Source organism: Barbatula barbatula, assembly GCF_947034865.1.
Source record: "Barbatula barbatula genome assembly, chromosome: 6".
Lineage (NCBI taxonomy): Eukaryota > Metazoa > Chordata > Actinopteri > Cypriniformes > Nemacheilidae > Barbatula > Barbatula barbatula.
The window spans coordinates 13,254,802-13,281,630 of record NC_136765.1 but is presented as its reverse complement, the minus strand read 5'-3'; the positions used below and the strand labels follow the sequence as shown (position 1 = coordinate 13,281,630).

Here is a 26,829-nt window from a genome sequence, read left to right as displayed (position 1 = left end):
CTCTATACTATACTGCATGACTAAACAAATGACTTTACTTCTTTTATGGGAAACCACGTGATGCTTGACACATGGAATAAACAAAAGTTGTGTGGTATAATACAATATACTAATACTGTAATATAAAGTTCATTTATAATTAATCTGCTTCTTTTTAGCCTTGGGCAACTTCACTACTCTTTCTGAAGGCCTCTTGCTGTCACATTGCGTATGAGCTGCCTGTGTGATGTCGGCGTGCTAACCTCTGCACGGGGACCTATGAGAGATCGCTCAATTTGCTAAGATGCCATCTTAAGCCTAACTCCTAATGAGGAAATGCAATTGTATTCACGGTATACACTTATGATTAGAGTGTGACAAACTTTTCAACCATTTGTGATGTGGATATTCTGTGCATGCTATACATACAGACATGGACACACTGTACACCAGGGGTCTTCAACTACTTTTCTTTGAGGGCCAGTTTCCAAAAGTATAAATAAAGAACCTGCAGTTACTTTCAGTGGCACAAGATATATTTGGAATTGATGTTTGAAACCTTGAAAATAATATTAACTTCCTTGGACAGACCGATCAAATCACTTTATAAGACGTCAGTATGGCCGCCAGTTGACTAGCCCTGCTGTAAAGTATAAATTATTGGAAGTATTTTTCTGATGCTCTGGTCCGGTCCCTCTAAAATAATGGCAACGCTTACCGTCTATTGTTGGAAGTGAAACGTACAGCTCACACTTGTCCATCAAACATCTCTTTTACAAACACAAAGCACACAGAGTGTTGAGTGCTGCATCTGTGTCTCTGCCAGCAAAACACAAGCCTATTATAAATTGAATGGCTCGCTAACCAGCTATCAATGAGCCTGCCATGGATCAATATGGAGGACCTGAGATATGAAAGCGATGTAAGCAGACAGACACTCACCAGCCAAAGCAGAAGAGGGCCAGATAGAAGCCCAGCAGTGTGGCGACGACATGTCGGATGAAGGGACTTGTTTTGCTGGGGTGCAGGTAGAGTCTGAACCAGAAGGCCGTGGCCAAGGCAAAGAGTTGGCACGCCACAAAGTTTACCTGATGAGAGAGAAATTGAACAAGAAAGAAAGTCAATTAAACACATCCCAACAATCGCAAATTTAACAATGATCTTTGTTAAACTTTGTAAAAAAATTCTCTATTCTTACTTGTAAACATAGCATTGTAGACTATTATTTATCGTGGATTCCTTCAACGAAATGTAAAATTCTCCCTCATTTAGAGAAACTGATTTAGATAAATGCTAAATGAATAAATGTACATGCTGGACAGCATACGGTAGGTTTGCAAACCTACAAACAATAAATAAATGGGAAAAACAGTGAAATCTTTTCATACTCTAACAAGAAACTAGTCTCAGTGTTATGTTCCAATGGATGTTTTAATAGTTTTGGGACATAACTTTATAACATTTAGAAGTACTTATATTAAAATGATAACATGCCAACATCAACGAATGAACAAGGAATCTGCATTATAACGTTGCTCCATATGCAACCTTGATTTGCATATCTTGATTTAACGTTTCAATTTTTTTATCCTTCATCCCTAACTTGATATGCAAAAACATATTTGATATAACCAAAAGGTATAAATAATGCCTGCAATGAAAAACATGTATAGTGGCTTAACCAAAGGTTCTTTAAACCCGGCGTAAACCAGTAAACATTTGGATTCAATCTGATTTTGACACAACACTTCGCAGGAATATGAGACTGCAGTTTTGAAGACGACTGATAATTACATGAATTAACTGTGTTGTTTGGTACCCAACGATAGGCGTTACCAATTCACACCCCTTAAAAACAATACACATTCCTTCTTATAAAGTTCAAAGAGCAGGTACACAGACCAACACTTGGCATTTAACTAGACAGTGAGGAATCCTGACAGCAACTGTGTACAAAGTCAGGTCTAGACTTGTTTCCTGTGCTTTTAACTGCATGTTTTGCATGAAGCAGTAGAGTGATGATACATTCTCTCTTCTTCCAAGACATTTTACTTGCCTAACAAATAAAGAGCTGAGTTTCAACTTTAAGTGCCACTGTAAAGAGATGTTTGAACAGCTCTTGCTCAGAGTGCAATAAACAATAGGATGCCTGTGTGACACACTGCAGTCTGAAGTAAACAGAGCTAAAACTCATTACACATGATGACAACCTAAAAAAAGACATGTTAATCCATACACTTCCTAAAAAATGGTCTGTATAAACCATGTTAGTCAGTATTGATTAATGAGAATTGTATGAGGAGAGACAGGCACAGTTACATTAGCTGATGGATGACTATCAGTGCCAAAGCTGCTTTTCTGCCATCAAGCAAGCTGGTAAAAAGTTTGCACATAAGAAACATAATGCAATACTAGCAAACATCAAATAAATTATTTGCTGCAGTGTGCAATACATTATGCATGTATTACGCAATGATCAACAATAAACATTGCATTGCATTGTGGGAAGCAGTATTCCATGCTGTGTCCACTGGTTTTGTAGTGTACGTTTTGGCAAATGTTTGAAGTCATAAAGGTTCTATTCCACGCACACAGAAAATGTGCTTAATGTGCACACGGTGCATACTGCAAATATAGCACGGGTAGTATGCTATTCTGAACAAACACCCTGCAAGGGGCTGAGGAACCACACGGACACATTATATTTCTTACTCCTTGCTGCTCAATGATCTTCTGTCTGACTCTCTCTTTTGTGTGAACGTGAATAAGAGAGAGAGAGAGAGAGAGAGAGAGAGAGAGAGAGAGAGAGAGAGAGAGAGAGAGAGAGAGCGACTATGAGGTAACCATCCGTCATGAGCTTAAAATAAATTTCGATCCATTCATTTTACTCCAGTTTGGTTCGCTCATTACATTTTCTTTGACAGGGATAAAGCATGTCCATTACTGTAAGTGCAGCCCAAAAACTCAGCCTAAATCGTGCCGTAAGGACAATAGCCTTTCATCCCGCACAAAACCTCAGAGAATGTTATTGAAACATCAATTGCGAGACTCTTGGTTTGTTTTCACGGCTCTATTTTCGTCATTCCCTCGAGACGCCTCGCATCTCCTTGACCCCTTCAGGTGCTTGTCGTTTTCTCTCAGATTCACCCAGCCGACATGTGAGGCATGAATTGTTGAAACGCATAAGAAACAATATCCCAATGTTTTAACCAGTCTTTTTTTATTTCGCGAGAAGTAAACTACTGTTTATTATGTTAAAACTTTAGCTCTGAATTCTGACTGAATGAGAAATTGTCCACAACAAAACTACTCGACCTCCTGTAGTTGTTGGGCTGCTTGGCATCACCATGTTAACCAGAAAAAGATTATTGCTATTATAGATCCAAAATGTTAATAACAATGAAAAAGTTCATATCAAATTATGAGTCATATAAAAAAATTATAAGAACAGTATTTAACATCACACATGAATGGTCACCAAGATCTTTCTACCACAGTTGACACTGTCATATAGAGGGTAAAGCACTCCATTCTTCATTCTTGCATTGGAAAGACCCCCCCCCCCCCCCCCACACACACACACACACACACACACACACACATCTCCTTGACAATATTACAGACTGTTATACAGTACAGACACTGCCATTGTTTCCCAATCTGCATAAAGAGGACAGCAGTGGATCTTTAACAAATAGCCCATTAGCTGTTGCTTTGTATCCGGACACTTTTTTTATTATCGGATGATGCATTGCTATTCTCCAGAAAAATCTGTCTCGCACACACTCAAACTGTAAGAAATTGTGGTTTCACAGATTTATGGAGATGATGTGCCCTTGTCGTTTTTCCACGAGTGACCTGCCATCGACCAGCACTTTAGAGCCATTTAAGAGCACCAAGGGGTGCTAGATCAATCTGGGACATTAAACCACAATTAAACAGAACCTGCCATTGCTGACACGGTTAGAAAACAGTACAGGGCAAGGAAATATTTACATTTAGTCATTAAGCAGACGCTCTTATCGAAAGCGACTTGCAGAGAGTTCAGGGAGCAATAATACAAAAGGTGCTAATACCAAGTTACTAGTTTCCACAAGAGCCAGAACAATACCTGTTGAGAGAAAGAGAGAGGGTTTGTTTTCTTTTCATTTTCCTGTCAAGTATTCACATAAGAGAGGTTTAAAGTAGTTTTTTGAATGACGTGAATAATGTGTTCGACCGGACTGAGTTTGGAAGAATGTTCCACCAGTGTGCAGGAGAATGAGCGGGAATGCGATTTACTGCCCTTTTGAGAGGACAATGCAAGTCAGGGCACGTTTGCTTGATAGGGTGTAGGAAGGTGTGAAAGTAGGCCGGAAACAGAGCAAGGGTGAGAATTTCACTAGTTTTACAACTGTTAGTTGAATGGGTAAAGATGGAATGAACACACAAGGTGACACTCAACTAATGCCGCAGACAGAATGCGAGATTTCTACGCATATTTGGAAAGAAACCAGAAGCCGCTGACAAAATGTAAAATTAGACTTCATAAATTCTGACATTTTTGCACTATATTATTACTGTACTGCACTTATTGATAGCTACCTGAATAGCAACACATCAAAAGCACAGACGCAGGGTGTTTCCCCATCTATGGAAATGCCTCACCTCACAGTGACCTCACATTTACCAAATTATCAACTGTCCTTGCTATGCTTGATAGTTCTCCCAAAAATGACAATTCTGTCATAATGTACTCACCCTTTTGTCATTTCTAACCTGAATGACTTTCTTTCTTATGCCGAACACAAAATAACCTATTTTGAAGAATGTTGATAACCAAACAGCGCTGGACTCCATTCACTTCTATTGTATGGACTAGGTGTGACACCGAATAGTCAAAGATTCGATGGGAGGAGCATGATTCGGCTACCAATCTCACAGTCGAATCTTCGCAAAGGTGTTAAGCAATGAGGATCATGCCATCCATCCATCCATCCATCCATTTTCTTCCGCTTATCCGGGACCGGGTCGCGGGGGCAGCAGTCTAAGCAGAGATGCCCAGACATCCCTCACCCTAGACACTTCCTCCAGCTCTTCCGGGGGGACACCGAGGCGTTCCCAGGCCAGCCGGGAGACATAGTCCCACCAGCGTGTCCTAGGTCTTCCCCGGGGTCTCCTCCCGGTCGGACGGGCCCGGAACACCTTCCGAGGAAGGCGTCCAGTAGGCATCCGTAACAGATGCCCAAGCCACCTCAGCTGACCCCTCTCGATGTGGAGGAGCAGCGGCTCTACTCCGAGCTCCTCGCGGGTGACCGAGCTTCTCACCCTATCTCTAAGGGATCGCCCAGCCACCCTGCGGAGGAAGCTCATTTCAGCCGCCTGTATCCGGGATCTTGTCCTTTCGGTCATGACCCAAAGCTCATGACCATAGGTGAGAGTAGGAACGTAGATTGACCGGTAAATTGAGAGCTTCGCCTTGCGGCTCAGCTCTTTCTTCACCACGACGGACCGGTACATCGACCGCATTACTGCAGAAGCTGCACCGATCCGTCTGTCAATCTCCCGTTCCCTCCTCCCCTCACTCGTGAACAAGACCCCGAGATACTTAAACTCCTCCACTTGAGGAAGGAACTCTCCACCAACCTGAAGTGGGCAAGCCACCCTTTTCCGACTGAGGACCATGGCCTCGGATTTGGAGGTACTGATTTTCATTCCAGCCGCTTCACACTCTGCTGTAAACCGTCCCAGTGCATGCTGAAGGTCCTGGTTTGAAGGGGCCAACACGACGACATCATCCGCAAATAGCAGAGACGAGATCGTGTGGTCCCCAAACCTGACACCCTCCGGCCCTTGGCTGCGCCTAGAAATTCTGTCCATAAAAATTACGAACAGAACCGGTGACAAAGGGCAGCCCTGCCGGAGTCCGACATGCACTGGGAACAGGTCCGACTTACTGCCGGCAATGCGAACCAAGCTCCTGCTTCGGTCGTACAGGGACCTGACAGCCCTTAGCAAAGGACCACAGACCCCATACTCCCGAAGCACCCTCCACAGGATGCCGCGAGGGACACAGTCGAATGCTTTCTCCAAATCCACAAAACACATGTGGATCGGTTGAGCAAACTCCCATGCACCCTCCAGCACCCTGTAGAGGGTGTAGAGCTGGTCCAGCGTTCCACGGCCTGGACGAAAACCACACTGTTCCTCCTGAATCCGAGGTTCTACTATCGGCCGTATTCTCCTCTCCAGTACCCTGGCATAGACTTTCCCGGGAAGGCTGAGAACTAAAAACTGTGTTCCAACTACAGGGGGATCACACAGGATCATGCCATTTTGGTTATATGGGCAGTAGCGTAGCAGACGCGCCCGCACTGCGCCGCAGAAAATATTATTTATGATGTAAAGAAATTTGACATCTGGCGCATATGAGCATGAGATCTGGTTATGACCAAGCTCACGTCTTCTGTGCTTTGAGACCGGTAAAGAGAGCACGTTCCGCTCGCACCGTGAGTTTTAACTTAACATCCATAGAAAAAACACGCCATAAAGTGCTGTCAAAAGCATGCCAAACCAACAGGTGGTGATATAACCCTAACTATAAAGCAGTGATGGCCAATCAGAAGCCTGGAATCTGACGTCAAACAAAGGAGTTAACGGCACGCATTCCAGCGTCATAAAGCAAATCTCCGGTTTCAACCGTCTACACGACAACACTGAAACCGGAAACATAGAAAAAACTGCGGCTTTGAAAATACCTAAGTATAATAAATAAGTATGTCCTGTTCATCCCGGCCATAAGTTCACCTTCTGAGAGAACAGTCAGTTTTTGTGGGCATGAACTGAAATGGTTGTCAGTCAGAATTGCTTGCACGGATGTTATTTTCTATTTCTTTAAATAATTTTGCAGTGTAGACTATAATAATCCAACAGTTTTTGTTTATTCATATTCATGTTTTTAGCTTATATTGTCGAATGACACTTTTGAATTAAGTGTTTTGTTGTAGGGCTGCAGAGTACAGTACATTCTTACAGCAGTCAGTTATAGGCCTTACATATGCAATTCAAGAAGGGAGAGGGGGCTCGATTTGTTGTTTAAATGTAGCCTACTTGTTTGGTTACATTTTATTTTAAGTTATATTTTATTATATCGAGAAGCAAGACCAAACATAAAAAGCACATTTTGACCATTCGGTTTATGCAATAGTGAAAAAATTGGCTTAATAGATAAAAGAAATGCGCGAAGCAATGTTCGGTGTTCGGCTAAGTGTATGAATTTTTATTCAACTTTTGCCAAGAAATTTCATTTCGTTGCATCTCTATTTACATGAGGTAAATAAAGTAATTTTATTGGTAGTTCATTGGTAATGCATGACAGAATTTCTGTTTTTGGGTGAATTATCACTATACATTTTACACTCAAAAGAGCCTTCAGTTGCCTCCACCACAGATACAACCAAAGATAATGTTAAGGAAACATCTACTTATCATTTCAAACACATTTTATTATGCAATGGGTGCAAATAACATTGTTGAAACACGGGTCTGAATAGCATGAGTCAGTGGTAAGGGCATGGCGACAGATACAGAGAGACTGACGACAGACTTTGTCCCCCTGTGGAGCTAAACTGTCTCCACCTTCCAGCCAGCCATCTGGCTCACTTTCCTCAGGCACCTTAAGTCTCTTCAGCTGAAAGAGAAATGTGTGAGGAGAGCTACATATGGGAACAGAGAGGAAAGACGTGTTAAAGGTCATTATTAGAGTCTGGCCACTGTGTGCTGTGTAAATACCTCACACTATTTTGGGTGGGAAAATGCATTTTGCTGTGAAGGCCAAATGCTTTGATTAAACTGAACTTAAATAAAAGACGGGTTCTTGGAAGTGCACACCATTAGTGGTTGAGTGTTCTAAAGGAAAAACAAACATGCACAATATACGTACAAAGCCATAAATAAAGTAGTCACTCGAGCATATAAACCTGTCTACTGCCCCTGAATCCATACTATACTAGGAGTAAAAAATCCAGACTTCCAAAACTACACTTCATGGAAAACCTTTTGTCTCGATTATTGTTTAAATATGGTAGTTAAACCAAAACAGAGGTAAAACTAGCTCCTTGTGGTCATGGTTGTAGACCATTTAGCAAAATGTTAAGAACACTGGTCCTGGACAACTTCCTGTTTCGATTTTAACACTGCAAGTGTTTCAGCTACATTCATTTTGCCGTGGCGGGCCTCCCGTCCATGACTACAGTTTCCATTCATACATAATTTGTCAGGCCATTGTTGCTAAGTTTGCAACTCTTTCTCTAGCAACTTTTCCGACCCCTTCAGTGGCTTTTGTTCAGAAGACGCATATAACGACAAACCTAGCGTCTTTTTCGGATAAACCGTTAATTCAGTGGGAAAATGTTGTCAGTACTGCCCTGCTTGCATGAGGTATCACTTTCCTTGTGAAGGAAACGCTTCTGTGAAACGGCAGGGAGAAGCCAAATACACTTCCCTACAACCTTTAGCAAATGCCCTGGCTTCCGCTCTGTGCGTGGTGGTTTTATCGGACGATGTGTCTTGGTTATAAAAACAACAGAACTGACAACAGAAAGTATGTAAATAACAACGGCTTTATTGGGCAATAAGCTTTATGTAATGCTCAGACATTAAAATCGAAACGGGTCTGAAGTTGCTGCATTCTCGATAATTCGATAATTCCCATTTCGACTCAGAAATAATTCATGGAGCGGTGCGCTTTTAATGTTAAAAGATACTTGTAATTTTTAATGCTACTAAACTACTAGGAACATTAATGTGACAAAATACTTTTTATGTTAATAAATCCAGACGTTACTTTTGCATTTGTGGTGGGAAATATCCCAGTTCTGAGGTGTCTTGAACGTGGTATTAAAACTACGGGCCGAGGATAATATTAGTGTCTTCGGGTCTCGGGTAATTTAAAATAAATATCTTCTTGCTGAATAGACCCGAGAAGACCCGAACTGTCCCGTACATAAACAGTGCGTTGCTGGTGTGTGTGCAGTTACCAACCCTCTCTTACAACATTGTGTGACTGGATGGTAGGCTGATTTTAATTGAGCCAGACCTGTCAATCAAGAAAACTGGATCAAGCTGCGTCTTCATACTTGTTTGTGTCAAAAGGTTGTTTGTTTGTTTGTTTTTTTGAAACGAGGTGATTGTTTTTTGTCTCTTCATTTCCTTATGTGGCAGTTATGCAGTCCATATACTGTATTTCAGTTCACCAACTCCTCAAAATGACCAGCTCAGTCATAGACGATGGCATATTATCGAGAAAAACAATTACGCTTGGTCGGGTCGGGTCTAATTTATTGGGTCGGTCTGGTCGGGTCTTTCATTTAAAAAAATAAGTTATGCATGTCGGGTTTGGGAAAAAAAGTGATTCGGGTCATTTCAGGTCGGGTAAAGATCTTTGGACCCAAGAAGCCCTCTATTACCAAAATTCTTCAAAATATTTTCTTTTGTGTTCACCATATGCCTACAGCAGCCTAGTCGAACTAACAATCATTTGTAAATTAGAGATATTACAGATTTACAGAGCAGACATGAGGCGAGTTAAAAAATAACTGGAAACAAAAATAGACCTGCAAGTCATGTTTACAGTACATTCTGAATCCCTGACTACACTCCATAATGATAAAAATGAATGTACTGTAGCAGAGCTTAGGCAGCTAAAAATAGCTATAACAGCTGCTGGTACTTAGAATGGACCAACATACCTCTTTTAGGAGCACAAGCAAAACATTTAGGGGCACACCTTAACCTGAAATGCAATTATTCACATTTTTCTCCAAAGTAATTGTTTTACTGATACTGACAAATAAGTTACTGGATGACAGCAGATTTGGTTCGGCTTATTTTAAAAGAGGCAGAGTCTACAGGGAAGCTTTGTTATTAAATGGTGCTAAATAGAGAGCTAAATAGAGAGACTGTAATCTGAATTATTTTGAACCAACAGAAATTGTGCTTGTCAAAAAAGTATATATATATATATATATATATATATATATATATATATAATTGTTCACAGTGTTACACATCAAAAGGCCTCGTGTTATGTTCTTATGATGATGTTATTGTGTATAAAGGACACTTTTCCTCTTGTTCACAACACATGTAAATATAACGTCAAATAAATCTTAACAAGAGCATTCGCTTTGTCTTGCTGTGAACAGAACTGAAATGATCCAGCTCAAGTTATCCATAGATAAATGCATTTCCTGAACTCCCCTGCGGTTAGTTTAGTTTTAAACGTCTCATATATCAAATAGGTTGGGCAAACAGCTACTCGTAGTAATGCGCTCATGGTGTGTGTAAACTTGTCAATGACGACCTGGATGGTGCGCATCCGCTGCAGCGTGAGACATCATCAGATATTTGCGAGAAAAGCGATCGAATCATGCGGTGAGATCAATGTAACGCTAGACAACCATGACAGAAAAAGGGGATGTTGCGTTAATGGCCTTAAATATTTTTGAAATGTTAATCTGAAATATGAATGGGATGTGTTAACCCGTTAACATTGACAGCCCTAATATATATATATATATATATATATATATATATATATATATATATATAAAGAAGCAAAAAATACATGTATATGATAGATTGAGCTCAAAAGATCAGATTATAATTGTAACAACTCTGCTGATAAAGATAAAATTAAAAGAAACCCAAAAGAAAACCTCACAGAAATGAATGGTTTCCATTAAAATATCACTGTGAACCATTAGCTTTTTTCCAAAAGGATTAATCTGCCAGATCACAAGAACTCAGAGAGAGTTTATTTGCAGTTTAAAATATGCGATGTGCTGTCATTTGCCTGTCGAAAATAGCACTTTAAATCTCAACAGCTTTAAACAGCCGTCCAAGTTCAGAAAAACAGAGGGTAAAATAAGTATTGAACACGTCAACATTTTTCTAGGTGCTTTTGAAATGAATTTTCACCAGATGTCGGTAACAATCCATTAAATAAATTCACAAATTAAGTTATGTATAATCAAATGGCATGAGACAAAGAGAAAAGGTATTGAACACATGAAGAACAGGAGGTGTAAAACGGCATGGAAAGCCTAGACACCAGCTGAAATCTTTCAGTAATTAGAAGCTTGTCAATGGACATTAACATCAGCTAGTTCAGCCCCAATTGATGGCATATAAAAGGGTGTCTCATGACAAAGGTGTCATCTCATAATGGGTGGAAGCAAAGAGCTCTCTCAAGACCTTACTGATGGCATTGGCATTGGCATTGGCCAAGAAGGATTTCTAAACTTCTGAATGTTCCAGTGAGAACTGTTGCAGTCATTATCTGAAAGTGGAAATTCACCCTAAACCAACCACAACCAGGTGCTCCTCGAAAGATTTCGGACTGGGGAGTAAAAAGAATATTCAGAAGAGTGGTCCTTGGCTTCTTGTGGAGAACCTCAGAAAGACCTGAAATTAACAGGTACAATTGATTTAAAGAAAGTAACACACTCAACTGAAAGACTCCATTGCTGAACAACATTTAGACAAGCCTGTGAAATACTGGGAGAATATAGTCTGGTCAGATGAGACCAAACTTGAACTCTTTGGATGCCATTATACAAACCATGTTTGGAGGTCAAATGGCACTGCACATCACATCACCCCAAAAACACCATACCAACAGTGAAGTTTGGAGGTTGGGACATTATGGTGTGAGTCTGTTTTTCAACATATGGCACTGGCAAACTTGATATAATTGAAGGAAGGATGAATGGACAAATGTACAGTTTAAATGTTCCTGTTAAAAATCTGCTGCCATCTACCAGAATGATGAAGATGAAACGAGGGTGGACTTCATTCACCACTTATAAATCACATTAAAGGTTCAAATAAATCTTTGGCGGGGCAAAAAATTGTTTCACGCACTCGCACCAATGCTGTAACATTTGACCTCGCACGTTACAAAAAACGATTGCGATTTGCGGTCATTCTATTTTATTACATAAAACTTCATTTCTATTACGCTGTTTATGAAAAGGCACTATATTTACACGGTACTCCCTTCACGCGCTCACCCTGCACTCGTAGAGAGAGATTTGCAATTATTCTGAAATTACAGTCTGAAAGACAAGCATACTTATATGATCTACATGTTTCCTAAGATGATGTAGAGGTAATTGCTGCTGCTTCCTGAGTGGACGTTTGAGCTTTTGTGCGCAGCATAAAATTGCACTGCGCAGAACCTACAATGAGTCTTCACGGACGTCTTAAGGTTGGAGTTTGAGAACCACTGTTTAAACGCATTACTAGACGCATATGCATTTGTTTGCGTCTCTGTATGAGGACATGAACACATGAACTCCATCTCCAGAGCTGATCTGAGTGTTTATTTCATAAGCATTTTACTGTTAGAAAAGATTTCGTCACCAAAACACTCTTTTCCACGACCCGTCAAAATAAAAGTCTGGTAAACTTGAACATCCAGATTAAAAACACTGCTTTGTGATATAATATTATTTATTATAATAAATTGTAGTATTCTAGCGGTAAATTGATAAACTATAAACACTATATTTAATATATATATATATTTATATATATCACCATTGTATCTGCAAAAGGAGGAATTTTACTGCAGTTAATTATTGAAACTAATATACTACAGTATGTGAACAAATATATAATTATTGTATTGTAAAAAAACGGAAAACGCTGAAAAATTGAATGATATGTCCCTAATTTAACCAACTTTAACATGTCCTTCATTCACATGTGATAAAAATACACATATCTTTTTTTGTGTATATTTTATATAGCCTGTGCTACAAAACTTTAAAACTCTGTAGCACCAGTGCTACGTGAAAAAAAAAGTTAACGTACAACCCTACGTCTGTATTTATTGTTTATAAATAAACATTAATACAGCGCACAGACACAAACTTTTATTCTTGATGCAATTAATCACCATTAATCGTTGAACAGCCATATCTTTGAATATTAAAACAAGTCATATTCTACTGCACAAGATTTCTTTCTCCACCAATTAATCTTAAGATAAAAATGTTCGTCTCCCTGAAACCACCTAAAGCCCATTACCAGGTAGCTTAACAAAGAACTTGTCTATTTGTTGACGGAATAAATAATCAGATCATGTAATATAACAACGACTACAGTATGAAAGTGCAGTATGGTCCTGGTCTTCTTTCTTCATGTTTCATTCATTTTTAACATGACAATAGAAACTCCATAAGACAACAACATACCCAGGACAACCCCGCTGTTAAACAACGTCTTTATTTTGCTGACATAACACATTTGATCTGTTCAGATGCTGCGCACTACAGCAAAGCTGTCTCAAGTTTGCTTATGTTTTATGACACAGCAGCTGCTCGGTTAACAAAAGGAAGGGTGAAACTATATTTGTTCCATTCGACTACACGTCAACGTCCCGCTTGCAAGCAAACCATGGGCCTCACACGTGGTATCCTAGCAACAAGATGCTTAACAGAGAGAAGGGAGGCTTTAAGTTCAGACCTGTCTCTTGAACAAGTAAAGGAGGGATGGTAAACTTATTTGACAGCTCGTGCGGCACTTGTTCTTTACAGACGTAGAGTAACAGGGTTGACATACATCTCTATAGAACTGCTGTTTCTATCTGGACATTCAAATCAGTTAATCATGTGCGAAGCATTTAACATCATTTTTTTCTACAGAAGAAATTATGTCATACAGGTTTGAAATGGATGCTGTGTCAGTAAACTTTTACTTTATTGACAAACCCTATTAATAAATTGTTTCTGGAACAGTTTTTCACTAGAATTCGACAGCAATATACACGGATGCAAATATTAATGTGATGTAATGTGTTATTGTTAATCCAGTGGAAAAAAAAACATCAAACAGATGTCTTTCAAAAACAATATGACTTTCTTTCTTCCGTAGAACACAAAATAATACATTTTGAGAAATGTCTTGTTGTTTTGTGTTGACAGAAGTCAATGGAGGCCAAGGTTATCAACATTCTTCAAAATGTGTTGTTTTATTTAGAAGAAAGAAAGTCGTACAGTTTTAGAATTTCAATTCAAAAGAAAGTTAAGAAAAATTACTTCTCAGTTTTAGCTGTCTGTAAGCATTATAAAAAAATCAGTTAGTTGCAGAAAGAAGCCTCCCAAGTCGAACCTGCTGAACTTGCATGTGGCACCTGTTGTTCCCATGGGAATCTTTTCTTTCTTTCACACCTGTGTGACACTTCACCACCTCCGCTGCACATCTAACATCATGCCAACGGACACTCCCACATCTCTTTGGCTAGATGCGTTCTTGTGCGTGTAATAATTCACTTGGCAATTCGTCTTTGAAGTTAAATTATTAAACACTAGCCAAACACTAACCGGAAGTTAACTGTGGGTCAGGCGCGCGTGCGTCCGATGAACCGGTCTATAGGCATGAAGCATAATGTAATATGTTGTTGGGGTTGTCTAAAACCCATTTAAGATCAAATGTGTTTCTAAATTCAACAATAGTCCTAGTTTAGAAGAAGTATTTATATTTCACTTTCTAAAAGTTATCTCCTTCTGCTTAACTGAACAGAGATCTACAGTTCCACGTGATCGAGTAAATATTTATCATCAAACTGCAAATGAGATTGAATTAAGGCTACAGTGCTTTGTTCAATGGTCTTAATTCAAGGCAAACAGCAGGTTCCATCTTGAATGTTATCCACATTGAAGAACATAAAGAGGGAACATTTAAATAACAGAAAGCAGAAATGTTTTGTTTTCCTTTGTCTGTCAAGTATTCACAGAAAAGATGGATTTTAAATAGTTTTTTTAAGGTTGTGAGAGTTGTGGTTGACTGGGCCGAGTTGGGAAGAATGTTCCACTAGGAAGGAGTTGTGAAGGAGTGGGAAAGCGATTTACTGCCCTTATGAGAAGGTATACACAACCTAACAGGAAGATTTTGAAAAACATCTGTAGTGCGGGCAATTACGTCACGTCTTTTGTTCAAATTTGTTTTTCTAAATGTAGATGCTTGGCAAGCACGCTCAGATCGAGAGAAACTTGTGACTTGCATGAGTTGTGGTGTGCTGCTTTTTTTCAGGTGTTTGCAAAGCGACCTGAAAATATCCCATGTTTTCAGAAGAAGAAAGCAGTGCAGATTTTCACCTTTTCAGGTGCGATGTGAACGGCCCCCCTTATATTCTCAAGAGAACCCGGCCAAAAGTTGATATATTCATGAGATTATACACGTTGCTGTAATTCCAATTTAATTATTATAATAATTATTTGTTCTTTACTAAACAATTCAAGTCTTTTTATTTAATTGCGTTATTTGTATCAGCATCCAGTAACATATAACTCCTCTATATATATAAAACAAATAACTCCTCTGTGTCTGCTTCTTCTAAATACTGTCGAAAATACCTTTTGCTTCAAATCTAAGTTTGTGACTAAACACTGAAAAAACAATACATCCCTATGGAGATAATGAATTGGAACACTACTTCCAAAACTAACACATTATTGCACTCCATAATGCAACTCTCGGATGAATATCCTTTACAGTCTGTTGTAAATCCGTCGCAGGAAAGATCCCTCCGTGTGTAGGTTTATTTTACTTGAGCATCAGAAGCAACATCAACCACATCGTCCCACACAAAAGGCTTCTGTCAAAGGTAGCAGGCTTCTGCTGCCATCCCTTTATGTCGATACAATGATCACAGCTTCCTATAAATAGCTATCCATTCAATCCTTCCCTTTTACTCAGAACACCTCAGAACGAACGTGTGCTTAGGCCATTTAGCAACAGTGGCTAGTACAATTTTGTCTAAATCGACAGTATTTACAGTTGATTTATATGAAAATGGGTAGTAATTTAACTATAAAATCATTTAGTTAGACAAAAGAGAGGTGAAACCAACACAAATCATCAGTTGTTAGCTAGCTGCTAATTTAATTTAATTGTATGTGGTGAAAATAAGAATTGTTATTTAAAATATGGGATACGGGTAATAATAGTTTTTAATGATAGGCGACTGATATAATTATATATCCATCCATCCATTTTCTACCGCTTATCCGGGCCCGGGTCGCGGGGGCAGCAGTCTAAGCAGAGATGCCCAGACATCCCTCACCCTAGACACTTCCTCCAGCTCTTCCGGGGGGACACCGAGGCGTTCCCAGGCCAGCCGGGAGACATAGTCCCACCAGCGTGTCCTAGGTCTTCCCCGGGGTCTCCTCCCGGTCGGACGGGCCCGGAGCACCTTCCGGGGAAGGCGTCCAGTAGGCATCCGTAACAGATGCCCAAGCCACCTCAGCTGACCCCTCTACTCCGAGCTCCTCCCGGGTGACCGAGCTTCTCACCCTATCTCTAAGGGATCGCCCAGCCACCCTGCGGAGGAAGCTCATTTCAGCCGCCTGTATCCGGGATCTTGTCCTTTCGGTCATGACCCAAAGCTCATGACCATAGGTGAGAGTAGGAACGTAGATTGACCGGTAAATTGAGAGCTTCGCCTTGCGGCTCAGCTCTTTCTTCACCACGACGGACCGGTACATCGACCGCATTACTGCAGAAGCTGCACCGATAATTATATATCAAGTCTGGCAAATATAAATCAATGAAGGCCAAAATACAGCTTTTTTGCAAAGAGGGCAAGAATAAGGAAAGTGAGAGTGATGTGTAAGATCTGTGTCACATTATTTCACACTGTAAACCCAGATTTTGATTCAACTCAAACAGATTGAGTTCATATTACTTAAATGTGTCTAATTTGTTGACATTACTAGTTAATTCTGATTAAGCTTAACTTTTTCATGTCCTTTCTTATTGTAATTGTGTTTTTAAGTTAAGTTAAGGTAAGTTTTTGAGTTTGTACTACTTAAACATGTTATTTCTTTACATTAATTAAGAATTCTGAGTAAACTCTACTTTTTAATGGCCTATCTTATTGTAATTATGTGTTTGAGCTCAAACAACTCAATATCATCAAGTTTTGCCTTTTACAAATAGCAACGCATTGACGTCACAACCGCCAAAATTTGAGACGGAATACACCTGTATCTAAATTGATATATCTGTATATCAAAGTTTCAATAGTACTGTAGTTATTTTAAAAAAACTGAAAAATGAACTTCGCTAGTTATTAGCAGGGTAGCTATCCAGCTAACTCTGCCCCACACTCTCCTAGCTAACAAATATCTTCACTGGTAACGTTAGCTAGCGCCCGTAACGGAAATTGTATGTCGCTTCCAGACAGCTAGTAGTGCAAGTTGAGCTGAGCCAGACACCTGAAGCAGCGATCGTTAGCTCAGCACGGAACATCGAACGTCCCGGTAAGTTGGCGCTAATACCCGCTGCCTTGTTAGCGGATTCTATTGTGTGACTACGACTGACTGAAATAAATTTAGCTTTGCTCCGACGTGTCCGGCGACCGTCTGATTTGGGTACACTTCGAGTCCGCCCGGTGTCCGGGTAACGTACTCGTTCACACAATAGACTGCTGGCCAGGCAATCTCTACATGCTTTTAAAGTGATACCGAGCTAATATGTCCGCTCTGAACCATTTTACTCTGTTGCTTCCAGACAGCTAAAGTTGAGACGGTGCAGCAGCTAGCCAGAGAACTGCAAACAACCTGGTAAATTGTTGCACACTAGCTAACATAATTAGCTTTAATTTCTTGATTTTTTTATTTATTCATTCGTTGTTAGTTAACTACTGTCATGCCTCTTTAAGTTTTTGTTATTTAGCTAATGTTAGCTTATTTAGTTAATGTTATTCTCACACACTTTTTTGTTTTTCCATGTACAGATTTGTTGTTTGTATATGTTAAATGTAAGATGCCAGTGTTCAGCAGGGCTGAGTTTTATCTTGCCAGTTTGTCAACCAAATTTGAAGAGTAAATGTTGAGTTTTGAAGTATAACTTTTAAGATGCCAGTCTTCAGCAGGGCTGAGTTTTATCCTGCCAGTTTGTCAACCTAATTTAGAGAGGTGTAATTCAATATGATTGGAGGTAAAGAGGAAAATATGTTTTTCTTTTCATGCCATCAGTGAGGAAATAGAATTAGGTCATGGCTTTGTTTCTTTTGTTGCTAATAGAAAAGACACGTTCAATAAAAACAATTGGATCAGTTTAATGTGTCAGTTGTATCTATGTATTTTACACGGTTCTATTGATTGAAAGACATATTTTGAGTTAGAAATAAGTTGGGGAAGTTAGAATATACAATTTAGTTGGATTGGTAATGCTGTAATGCTTACTTAACAAGCCTAGTTAAATAAATGGGTGGGGAATGATTGTTTAAACTAAGTATCTTCAGTCACTGTAACTCGGTTATTAGTACATTCAACTTAAATATTCTATTCCATTCCATTATGGGCTCAAGTACATTGAACGTAGTCCAGTTCACTTATTCAACTAATGCTTCATTACTTAAAAATTTAAGGCAACGAGTTACCTGGATAAGTAGATTCTACTTATCCGGGTTTACAGTGCATGCACCATTATACAACTTGGAAAAGGTTGTAAAAATATGATCAAATATTTTATTGCGTTTATATTGGAATTATTGTCAGTATTGGATTCCCAGTTCAAGAGTAGGGTACGTCGTCAGCTACCACCGAAGACCAATTTTGACCCAGGAAAAACCCTGATTATTATACATTCATTCTGTCTCCAATTGTCCCTCTCTCTTTTTCTTATCTCTGCACCTCTTTTTTTCTAAATCATGACCATTAATGCCTCCACTGCTCCCTGCAGTTTCTCGACACACCTGGGTACATCTGTTTAAGAACCCAAAGGCATGTGGATGCAGACCCAATACTCAACGCGACAGCTTCTTCTTCTAATGCAGCAAACTCTTAACTTCTTTTGGATTTAAACCAAGCCTTATAGCCTCATAGTGAGCGTGCAAATGGAAAAGAGGGACATGCTTTCAAAGCAATAGACTATTCTTTGCAGGAACTGCTAGATCAGATGTAACATCCAGAAGCGAGGGCATACTGGCGATCGGGACGTACAATCTGTAATGACTCACAATAAGCTTCTAAATGTTCCGGATGCTAGGATGCATCACTATCACAGAGCCACAAAGGCTGGAAAAGAGATTGACAACGAGTGATGAGGGGAAAATAGCTGCTGAAATGTGATCAATTTCCTTTTCATTTTAGCACATGAGTCACAAAACATGAATGTCAGAAAAATCCTCACACCTGAGGTTGGCAACAAGCACCATCTGAGAGAAGAGGAAACATTTTGTGTATGTGTTTGGCATCAACCAAACAAAGAAATGTATACAGATTTGGAACAACCGGAGAAAGATTAATATTCATGACAGAATGTTCAGTGTTGGGCGGTATGACCATAAATAAATATCACTACATTTTCCAGATTTATACCATGATGGTATTTTTTTAACAACATTTTCTACTGATTGAGAGAGGAAATAATGCAGTTGATTGACTTCATGCCCTTTTATACTGTCATGGTCATAGTGAATATTGTAGAATAATTCCACACTAGTATTATATAGGTTGTAAGTCCCACAAAATGATGCTGTTTATAAAGAGGTGGCACTTATCATAAAGTGAAGGAATCAGGAGGCATGACAGTTGCAGTCAAAATACAGAACCTTGAGCAAATTTCGCAAAACAACTTGTAAACAATCCCCTTCTCCTATAATAACTGCAAAGTTTAGAGTTCTTTAACCACTGGATAATATTTGAGCAAATAAATAGAGAACTGCGCTTGAAATGAACTGAATTTTTTCATTGGAAGCACCCTACCTATGGGTAGCAATGTTGTGTTCATTTTTAGGTGAACTTTCCCTTTAAATATTTGTCTGCACTGTGACATTAATGAGTAAGATGTGCGCAGATCTACAGTACTTACAATGAGAAACAAGATCATGGAAACCAGAGGAATCTAAACATTAGTATTGGTCCTGAATCAAAAAAAAGTTTTTCTGTATTTTACAAAGTTCAAAGTAAGCTCTCTATAGTTACCTGAACATCCAAGTGCTGAGCAGCAGGTAAAAAAGTGCGCTATTTTTAAAATACACTTTTTATATATTTAATTTTTAAATACACTTCCATAATGTACTTAAAGTGCTCCATTGTCACACATTAATTTTGTACTTAATATGGTACGAATATTTTTTTGTACTTCTATTCATGGTGTCTGAAAATAACACAGTTGAGTACACTTACTGTACTGTAAAACTTCAGAAGTCTAAAAGCTATTTTAGTACAAAAATTTTGCTTGAAAATAGAGCACTTAAAGTACATTTAAGTGTATTATGGTGCACTTTTTTACCTGGGAGATTCAAAAAAACCCGGGCCCGTATGGCAAGTTCCAGCAAGAGCTGTAAATATCTCCCTCTTACATAAGCATCTCTACTTGATGATATTATCAGCTCTGACAGCCACAGTGCTGCAGATAAGTTTCACATGGTGCTCGGAGGACACCCACTCCAGCTAGGTGCAAAACCTTCTGCTTGGCATGAGCAGTTTTTGTCAACCCAAGTACTCAAGATAGGAACCAAGTAACTAGAGTATAAATTACTGTCATGAAAACAAGGTAGTGTAAATCATGTCACTATAAAGCTGTATGACTTTTTTCTGCCGAACGCAAAATAAGATATTTTCTAGAACTTGGTCCCCACTAAACAACATTGGTCCCATCTTACCTCCACTGTATATACACAACCACTTAGACATTTCTCAAAATATCTTCTTTTGTGTTCTGCAGAAAATATATATATAAACGAGTTTTACATTTACATTTACATTTATGCATTTGGCAGACGCTTTTATCCTTAGCGACTCACATAGCATTATCCTATACATTTGTTTCTAAGTATGTGCAATCCCCTGGGATTCGAACCCACGACCTTGGCGTTGTTAGCGCAATGCTCTTACCATAGAGCTCCGCTTTTTACATAAATTATGACAGAATTGTAATTTTTGGGTGTATACAGTATTGCTTTACATTGTAGCAGTGTGTCAGACAGACATGGTGAAAGGAAAAAGTTGACTGTGCTTTAGAACTAGATAACGGTCCATTAATCTTGTGTCCGACTGCAAAGTGGAATATATCCAACCACAATTATTCATATGAACCGAACACAGGGTAAATGTTGCATTAGAAGTTGTTGACAAAGTGACAAAAAGTCCAAATCCATTCTGACCAAAAGGAACTTCAGCACATCAAAATAAAGTAAAGAACAACAGTTTAACACTCCTATGAGCAAAACTCCACCAGAGGCAACTGGCCCCAGGAGAGCCCTATTTAGAGAGAGAGAGAGAGAGAGAGAGAGAGAGAATGCACTTCCTCTGTCAAAACAAGGGCCTCTTCTGCAAATGAAAATAAGAAGCGTTCGCCTCCGTCAAATTTCGTGCCATCTCAGTCTCTCGCCCAATTTATGTTGGGACGTGTTTCGTTATAAGCGCAGTGAGGCGCTGAAGAGTTGCAGTACAAGAGCTAGTATTAGCTGTTTCATGGCTTTTCGGGTGAATATTGTTTCTGACCATGACGGTAACATTTTAAGCCCGAACCCTTTCCCCCACCCCGAAGTGCATTTAACAGCCAGCTTTGTTGAAATATACTGCATTTAATGATTGCTTGCGATGATAATTAAACAAATAGCTACATGTAAGTAAACACAGTTTCATCAAGGCACGGCGGCCCCTCAGCATTAACCACACAAGAAAAAATAAGAAATAACACAGACTCGCCGATAATGAAACAAAAGGCCTGCTGTTGAACGAGTACATCCACGATCAGTGTGTCGCTGTAGAGAAGACCTGTCTTTTTGCTGTTATAAGCCAAGACAGCTTTGCAAGCTCTGCACTGTACATAACAGCAGGGCTCTCTGTTAGTTGAAAGGACACTTTCCATGCTTCATTTGGAACTGTTATAAGTTTTGCTTTATCGCACTCAACTTACCATCACCTGCTGTGTTGTAACAACGAGGACAAGAGCGGGAGCACATGCACAGAACACGCAAGGACACAGCAAGCAAACTATGTAGCCTTTATATTTTTTCGTTACAAAACCCGAACCCGACTCGAACCCAAGGCTATTCATCAAACATTAACCCGAACCCTATGGGAAGTAGACCTCTAGGTCCCTGTGTTTTAACCGATGGCTGCTGAATAGCTTTGATATGGGATGGAATATTCTACGCTGTCTTCTTTCTGGTGTGGACTAGTGACATGAAAGATCTTTAAGGGCTGTAGTCTATGTCATTTGGTCTGCCTCCCTTAATTGCCATCCATCAACCTCTGAAGGTCAACCAGAATATGTGCATGGAAGACAAGGCATTAGTCATCTTTTTATAGACTAGATGGGGTCAATCATATCTTTAGAAGTGGTGTATGATTGAGTTCAAGCACGTCTGTTTTTACCACAATTTAAGTAGCAGTATGGAACTTTTTTGATGATCTATTGACCGAAATGCAATTTAATAATACAAAACGATGTCTTCATAGGTGTATAAAAACCTTACGTAATGAACAGTTATGTTTTTATTACCTTACCTTACAATAAACTATTCCTAATGGGGTTCTGTCAGAAGAAAGAAGTGTTACAAAACATTTATTTGATGTCCGATATGTCGTGTGCTCGGTTATCAAAATAAATTAATAAGATTAGTTTCAGGGGTTAGTCGATGTTTCCCATTTTAAGCATCTCAATTGGTTACCTATTGAATGAAAATGAACGCAGTCAAATTTGCGAAGGATGAATACCACCCGGAAGCTTTTCCACCCCCTGAGATTTTACCAGAAATACGTAGGCAGCACTACGTGCATTGAGTCTATTCATTGAGGAAACTGAGCATACCAATTGTACAATATATATCGCCCAGCCCTACGTCGCAGTCTCAAATTATACTGTCATGTTATAGAGCAAAACATAGCAAGGCCTTAAGGGGGAAAATCTGAAACCAGTCTAGCAACCCACGTGTTATGTAATCACATCAAGACCACCTCAACTGTGGATCGGCTCTCGTGTGCTGGCTCAAACTTGTAACTTGTAGAAAGTTGTAATCCTGACAGCTCATTTCATGATGGGCTTGTGCCACATCCTTGATTTCTGTCACATTAAAAGGATCTCTGCGATGGAATCTTTCTACTACCTGTCAAAAGTCTCATTCAAAAAGTCTGGCTGACATTCATGCCAATGAGACGCACATTGCACTACAACTTTGGACATAACCAAATGGGCTTACAAACCAAAAACCACACACTTTGGTTGGTTTTGCATCCATGATTTGAGTAAATATTAATGTTTAGATGAACGTCATCATGATTTTATCTCCCGTTTAAAGTCCCACACCCATCTATTAATATATTCAACATATTTGACCAGCTATTAAAAAGCATACCGATCAAATCAAAATACAGATATGGCGATACATCGTCAAGGACTTGATCTTTTGCAACTTTAAACTCATTCTCAAAACTACTTTATGCATTGATTTGTCAGATTAACTGATAAGTAGTAATGAATGGCAATTTTCTGCAAGTATATTTTGCTCTAAATCTGTAATAAAAAATGTACCCATATTGTGATATGTATCGTATCAGGGTCTTGTATCGGGATGCGTATTGTATCGTGAAGTTGTTGGCGATACACAGCTCTAGATTCACCAGAGAATAAACCATGATTAGAATAAATCTTAATAATAACATTACATAACATTACAGTGAACTAAACATATGGAACTGACCATACTAAATTAACCATTTATCTGATAAAATGTCCCTTTTATGCAGAATAACAGCAAGTATACCTGCACAATATGTAAAATATAAGACTGACCACAGTGAAAATCGATACGCCCCAAATAACGCTAATGTTAAGCAACATAAACAAATGTGCACATCAGCAACCAGTATGAATTGAGGCACGGCGGCCTTATAAATCATAAATAACTTACAATTTAGTGATCAAATTACTTGATAACAAAGACTTCCTCCTGTTGTTTTGCACAACGTTTATCAACTTTTCTCTATTTTTTTTTTCGAGACTTTATTGCAAAGTTCATCCACGTGCTGTTTTGAAAGACATTTTACGTATTTCTACTTCTTTTGCAGTTTTTTTGGCGGCTGGCGAACCAATTTAGTGTGCATTTTCCGCTTTTCGAGACTGTTGGTGAACAACCCCCCAGTTAAGTTAGCAAAAAACAAAGCGCGCCCATTTTGAAAAAATTATATGATTGGTCAGTTTTACTGTCATTCAAAATGAATCTCTCCAATTGATTTACTGTACTGTTAGCCAGCGGTATGCTACTAGAAGGCGCCCCAACCCCGTGTCAGCTAAGCAGCCTGCCCAGGCACCATATAACATCGCAAAACTGCGACTGCTCCGTAGTCTTGAATTACTCTTGTGAGACTTGGAAATCTCTGCGTCGATCCAGAAAGTAAAATATACATATCTAATAGGGAAAACCGGCTGCCTTTTATTGAAAATTGTATTTTAATGTTTTGAAATATTATCTTTTACGATAGTTTAGGTCATCACAGAGAGCCGTGATAGAGAGTTCACACCAATCGCGTTAAATCACGCTATATGCGTGTAATTGGACACTTGAACATTTTGAGTTTACTAGCATCATTCGAGCGTGAAATTCGCTTCATTACAGACGCGAATTTGCGTCATGGTGGAGCTTCTGCCGCTCGCTCACGGCCTTACTAGAGCAAGCTCCTGATTGGTTAACGCGGCGCGAATTTTCGCCAAAGTACAGATTTTTCAACAAGAGGGATTCGCTTCATTTGAATCGCACCGCAAGTAGATCATCGCGTCTTTGCATTGACTGAACATGTAAATCACTCGCGCTTAACGCTTCATTCGCGTTTGGTGCGAACACACTATAACGCTTCATCCGCGTTTGGTGCGAACACACTATAACGCTTCATTCGCGTTTGGTGCGAACACACTATAACGCTTCATTCGCGTTTGGTGCGAACACACTATGAGGGGTGCGCTTCTGAACATGACGCCCACTTACGTGAAAACTTTTTGCCACTTTCACTCGTGGCAACTGCAAGTTGAAAATGCATCTCCACGCATAATTCAGCACCCTTTGTACAGTGAGGGCATTACAGCCTAACGCTTTTAAAATGGGTGCGGAAGACAGAAATGTAAACCTATCCCGAGGCGTTATCCTCCATTCACACAAAGAACAGCTGAACGATTCGTGTAAGCATGAACCGTCTGTTATAAAAGCTTGTGTAAGTGTGCTTTCTTTGCGCTGCCACACTTGATAATGCATCAAGAAAAGAACAAAAAAATGGGATCTATATTTTGCACATATAAGGCAAACATCTGCCATTCACCACCAACTGGTATGCACATAAATAAAGAGCTTTACTTTACGACAAGGACGTTTCTTTACAGTCACTTTGAGTTACCATTTACTGATCACAAGTTTATTTTTAAACAACTTTAAGGGCAAAATGACACGATTGGAGGAGGAACTGAAACTGAAGAAGCGTCGTGTTCTTTTTACTTTGAAGGGAAATTCTCAGCCATTTATAGAATCTGTATTAGCCTACAAACGTCGCTTCAAGCTAAATCGTGACCCGGCTGCGTCTCAAAGCCCAGTGGGCTGTGGCTCCCTAGCTAGACAGCCTTTTTGGAAAGTCAGAAGCGCGAGCGTGCAAGCACCGATGGCGAGTGCAGCACGAAATTCGCCTCAAACTGCTGTTTAGCTAGTCGACGTGCTATGTTTTTACGACAGTCCACGACTCGCTTGTCATCAGCCAATATTTAGAGGAAAACGCAGGAACGACGTTGTGAAATATAAGATAACGAAGACCGGATTTCTAACGTGACATCGAATGGAAACGTCCTACGCGCCGTCGATGTCTCGATTCAAATGATGTAGACGGTGACGGACGTAACGTGCTGGATGTATAGTAAACGACTCCAGATGTGCTGGCGATCATTTCTAAACAGCGACACGTTCATCCGAGTTAAAGAAACAGTTACCTGGTCCAGCGGCAGGTCAATAATCTCACTAATTGGCCGCAGTACTGTAAAGCCAGTGCAAGCCGTCGTGGTGGCCATGATTTAGTCCAGCTCTCCGCTCCAAAATCCCCCAAAAGAGACCGTCTTTCCTCCGTCTCTCGCTCTTTTAGTCAAGGTTGGCTGTTTGCTAGGGTGTTCTCTGGTGCTCCTCTGGTTGTTGACTGTCAACGCTGTTGCGCCGCGTGAACATCATCAACGCAAAGCCCCGTGTAGGCGGACTGACTCGCCCAGCCCCTCCGTTACATCAAACTATGTGCTGAATGATGATACAGTACACACGGCTCAGAGAACTTCACTGACACTCCCTCTCATTCATCCTGCTTAATATCGACGGCGATATATTCACAACAGTACTGACATAAGAGTAAAACATACACTGTAAGAACACACACACACATACAGTATAGCCTAGTGTAGAATTGTGTTGTCTGGTTATCATTGTTTGATGGTTATAAGTTAAAAAAATAATTCAAGTTACCCCACAAGTTAACTGTTTGCAATCAACTCTTACAACAAAGATTTGCTCAGTAAGCAGTTTGCGTATATAATGTTTACATCTTGCTTTTGAAATGGTATGTTTTATCACTGGCTCATTCACATATTTTGTTAATACAATCCTCTCTCTGATTTTTACAAATAAACAAGCAACTAAATGATTCCACAAATTTGACTTGCATTGAGCCTATAGAATATATTCATTTAATGTGATTAACTATATAAAAGCTATTCTTCTACCTAAAAATACTAAGCTCTGTATACTGTGGTAGGCTACATGAGACCAGTTTTCTTATTGCACTTATTTTCTTATTGTTATTTGTTGTCCCTATGGTTCCAATTTCT

The 26,829-nt window shown here is 39.6% G+C and overlaps 1 protein-coding gene across 1 annotated transcript in view; it reads right to left on the bottom strand.

Annotated features, from left to right (window-relative positions):
* mboat2a (membrane bound O-acyltransferase domain containing 2a) overlaps positions 1–26,286 on the bottom strand; it is a 54,658-nt gene extending 28,372 nt beyond the window's left edge. The window contains exons 1-2 of the mRNA XM_079458499.1: positions 25,951–26,286; positions 922–1,067 (exon numbers count right to left, since the gene is read on the bottom strand). Coding sequence (XP_079314625.1) covers positions 922–1,067; positions 25,951–26,028 — 224 coding nt within the window. The 5' untranslated portion in view covers positions 26,029–26,286. The remainder of the gene's footprint in view (positions 1–921; positions 1,068–25,950) is intronic.
* Positions 26,287–26,829: the final 543 nt, after the last annotated feature.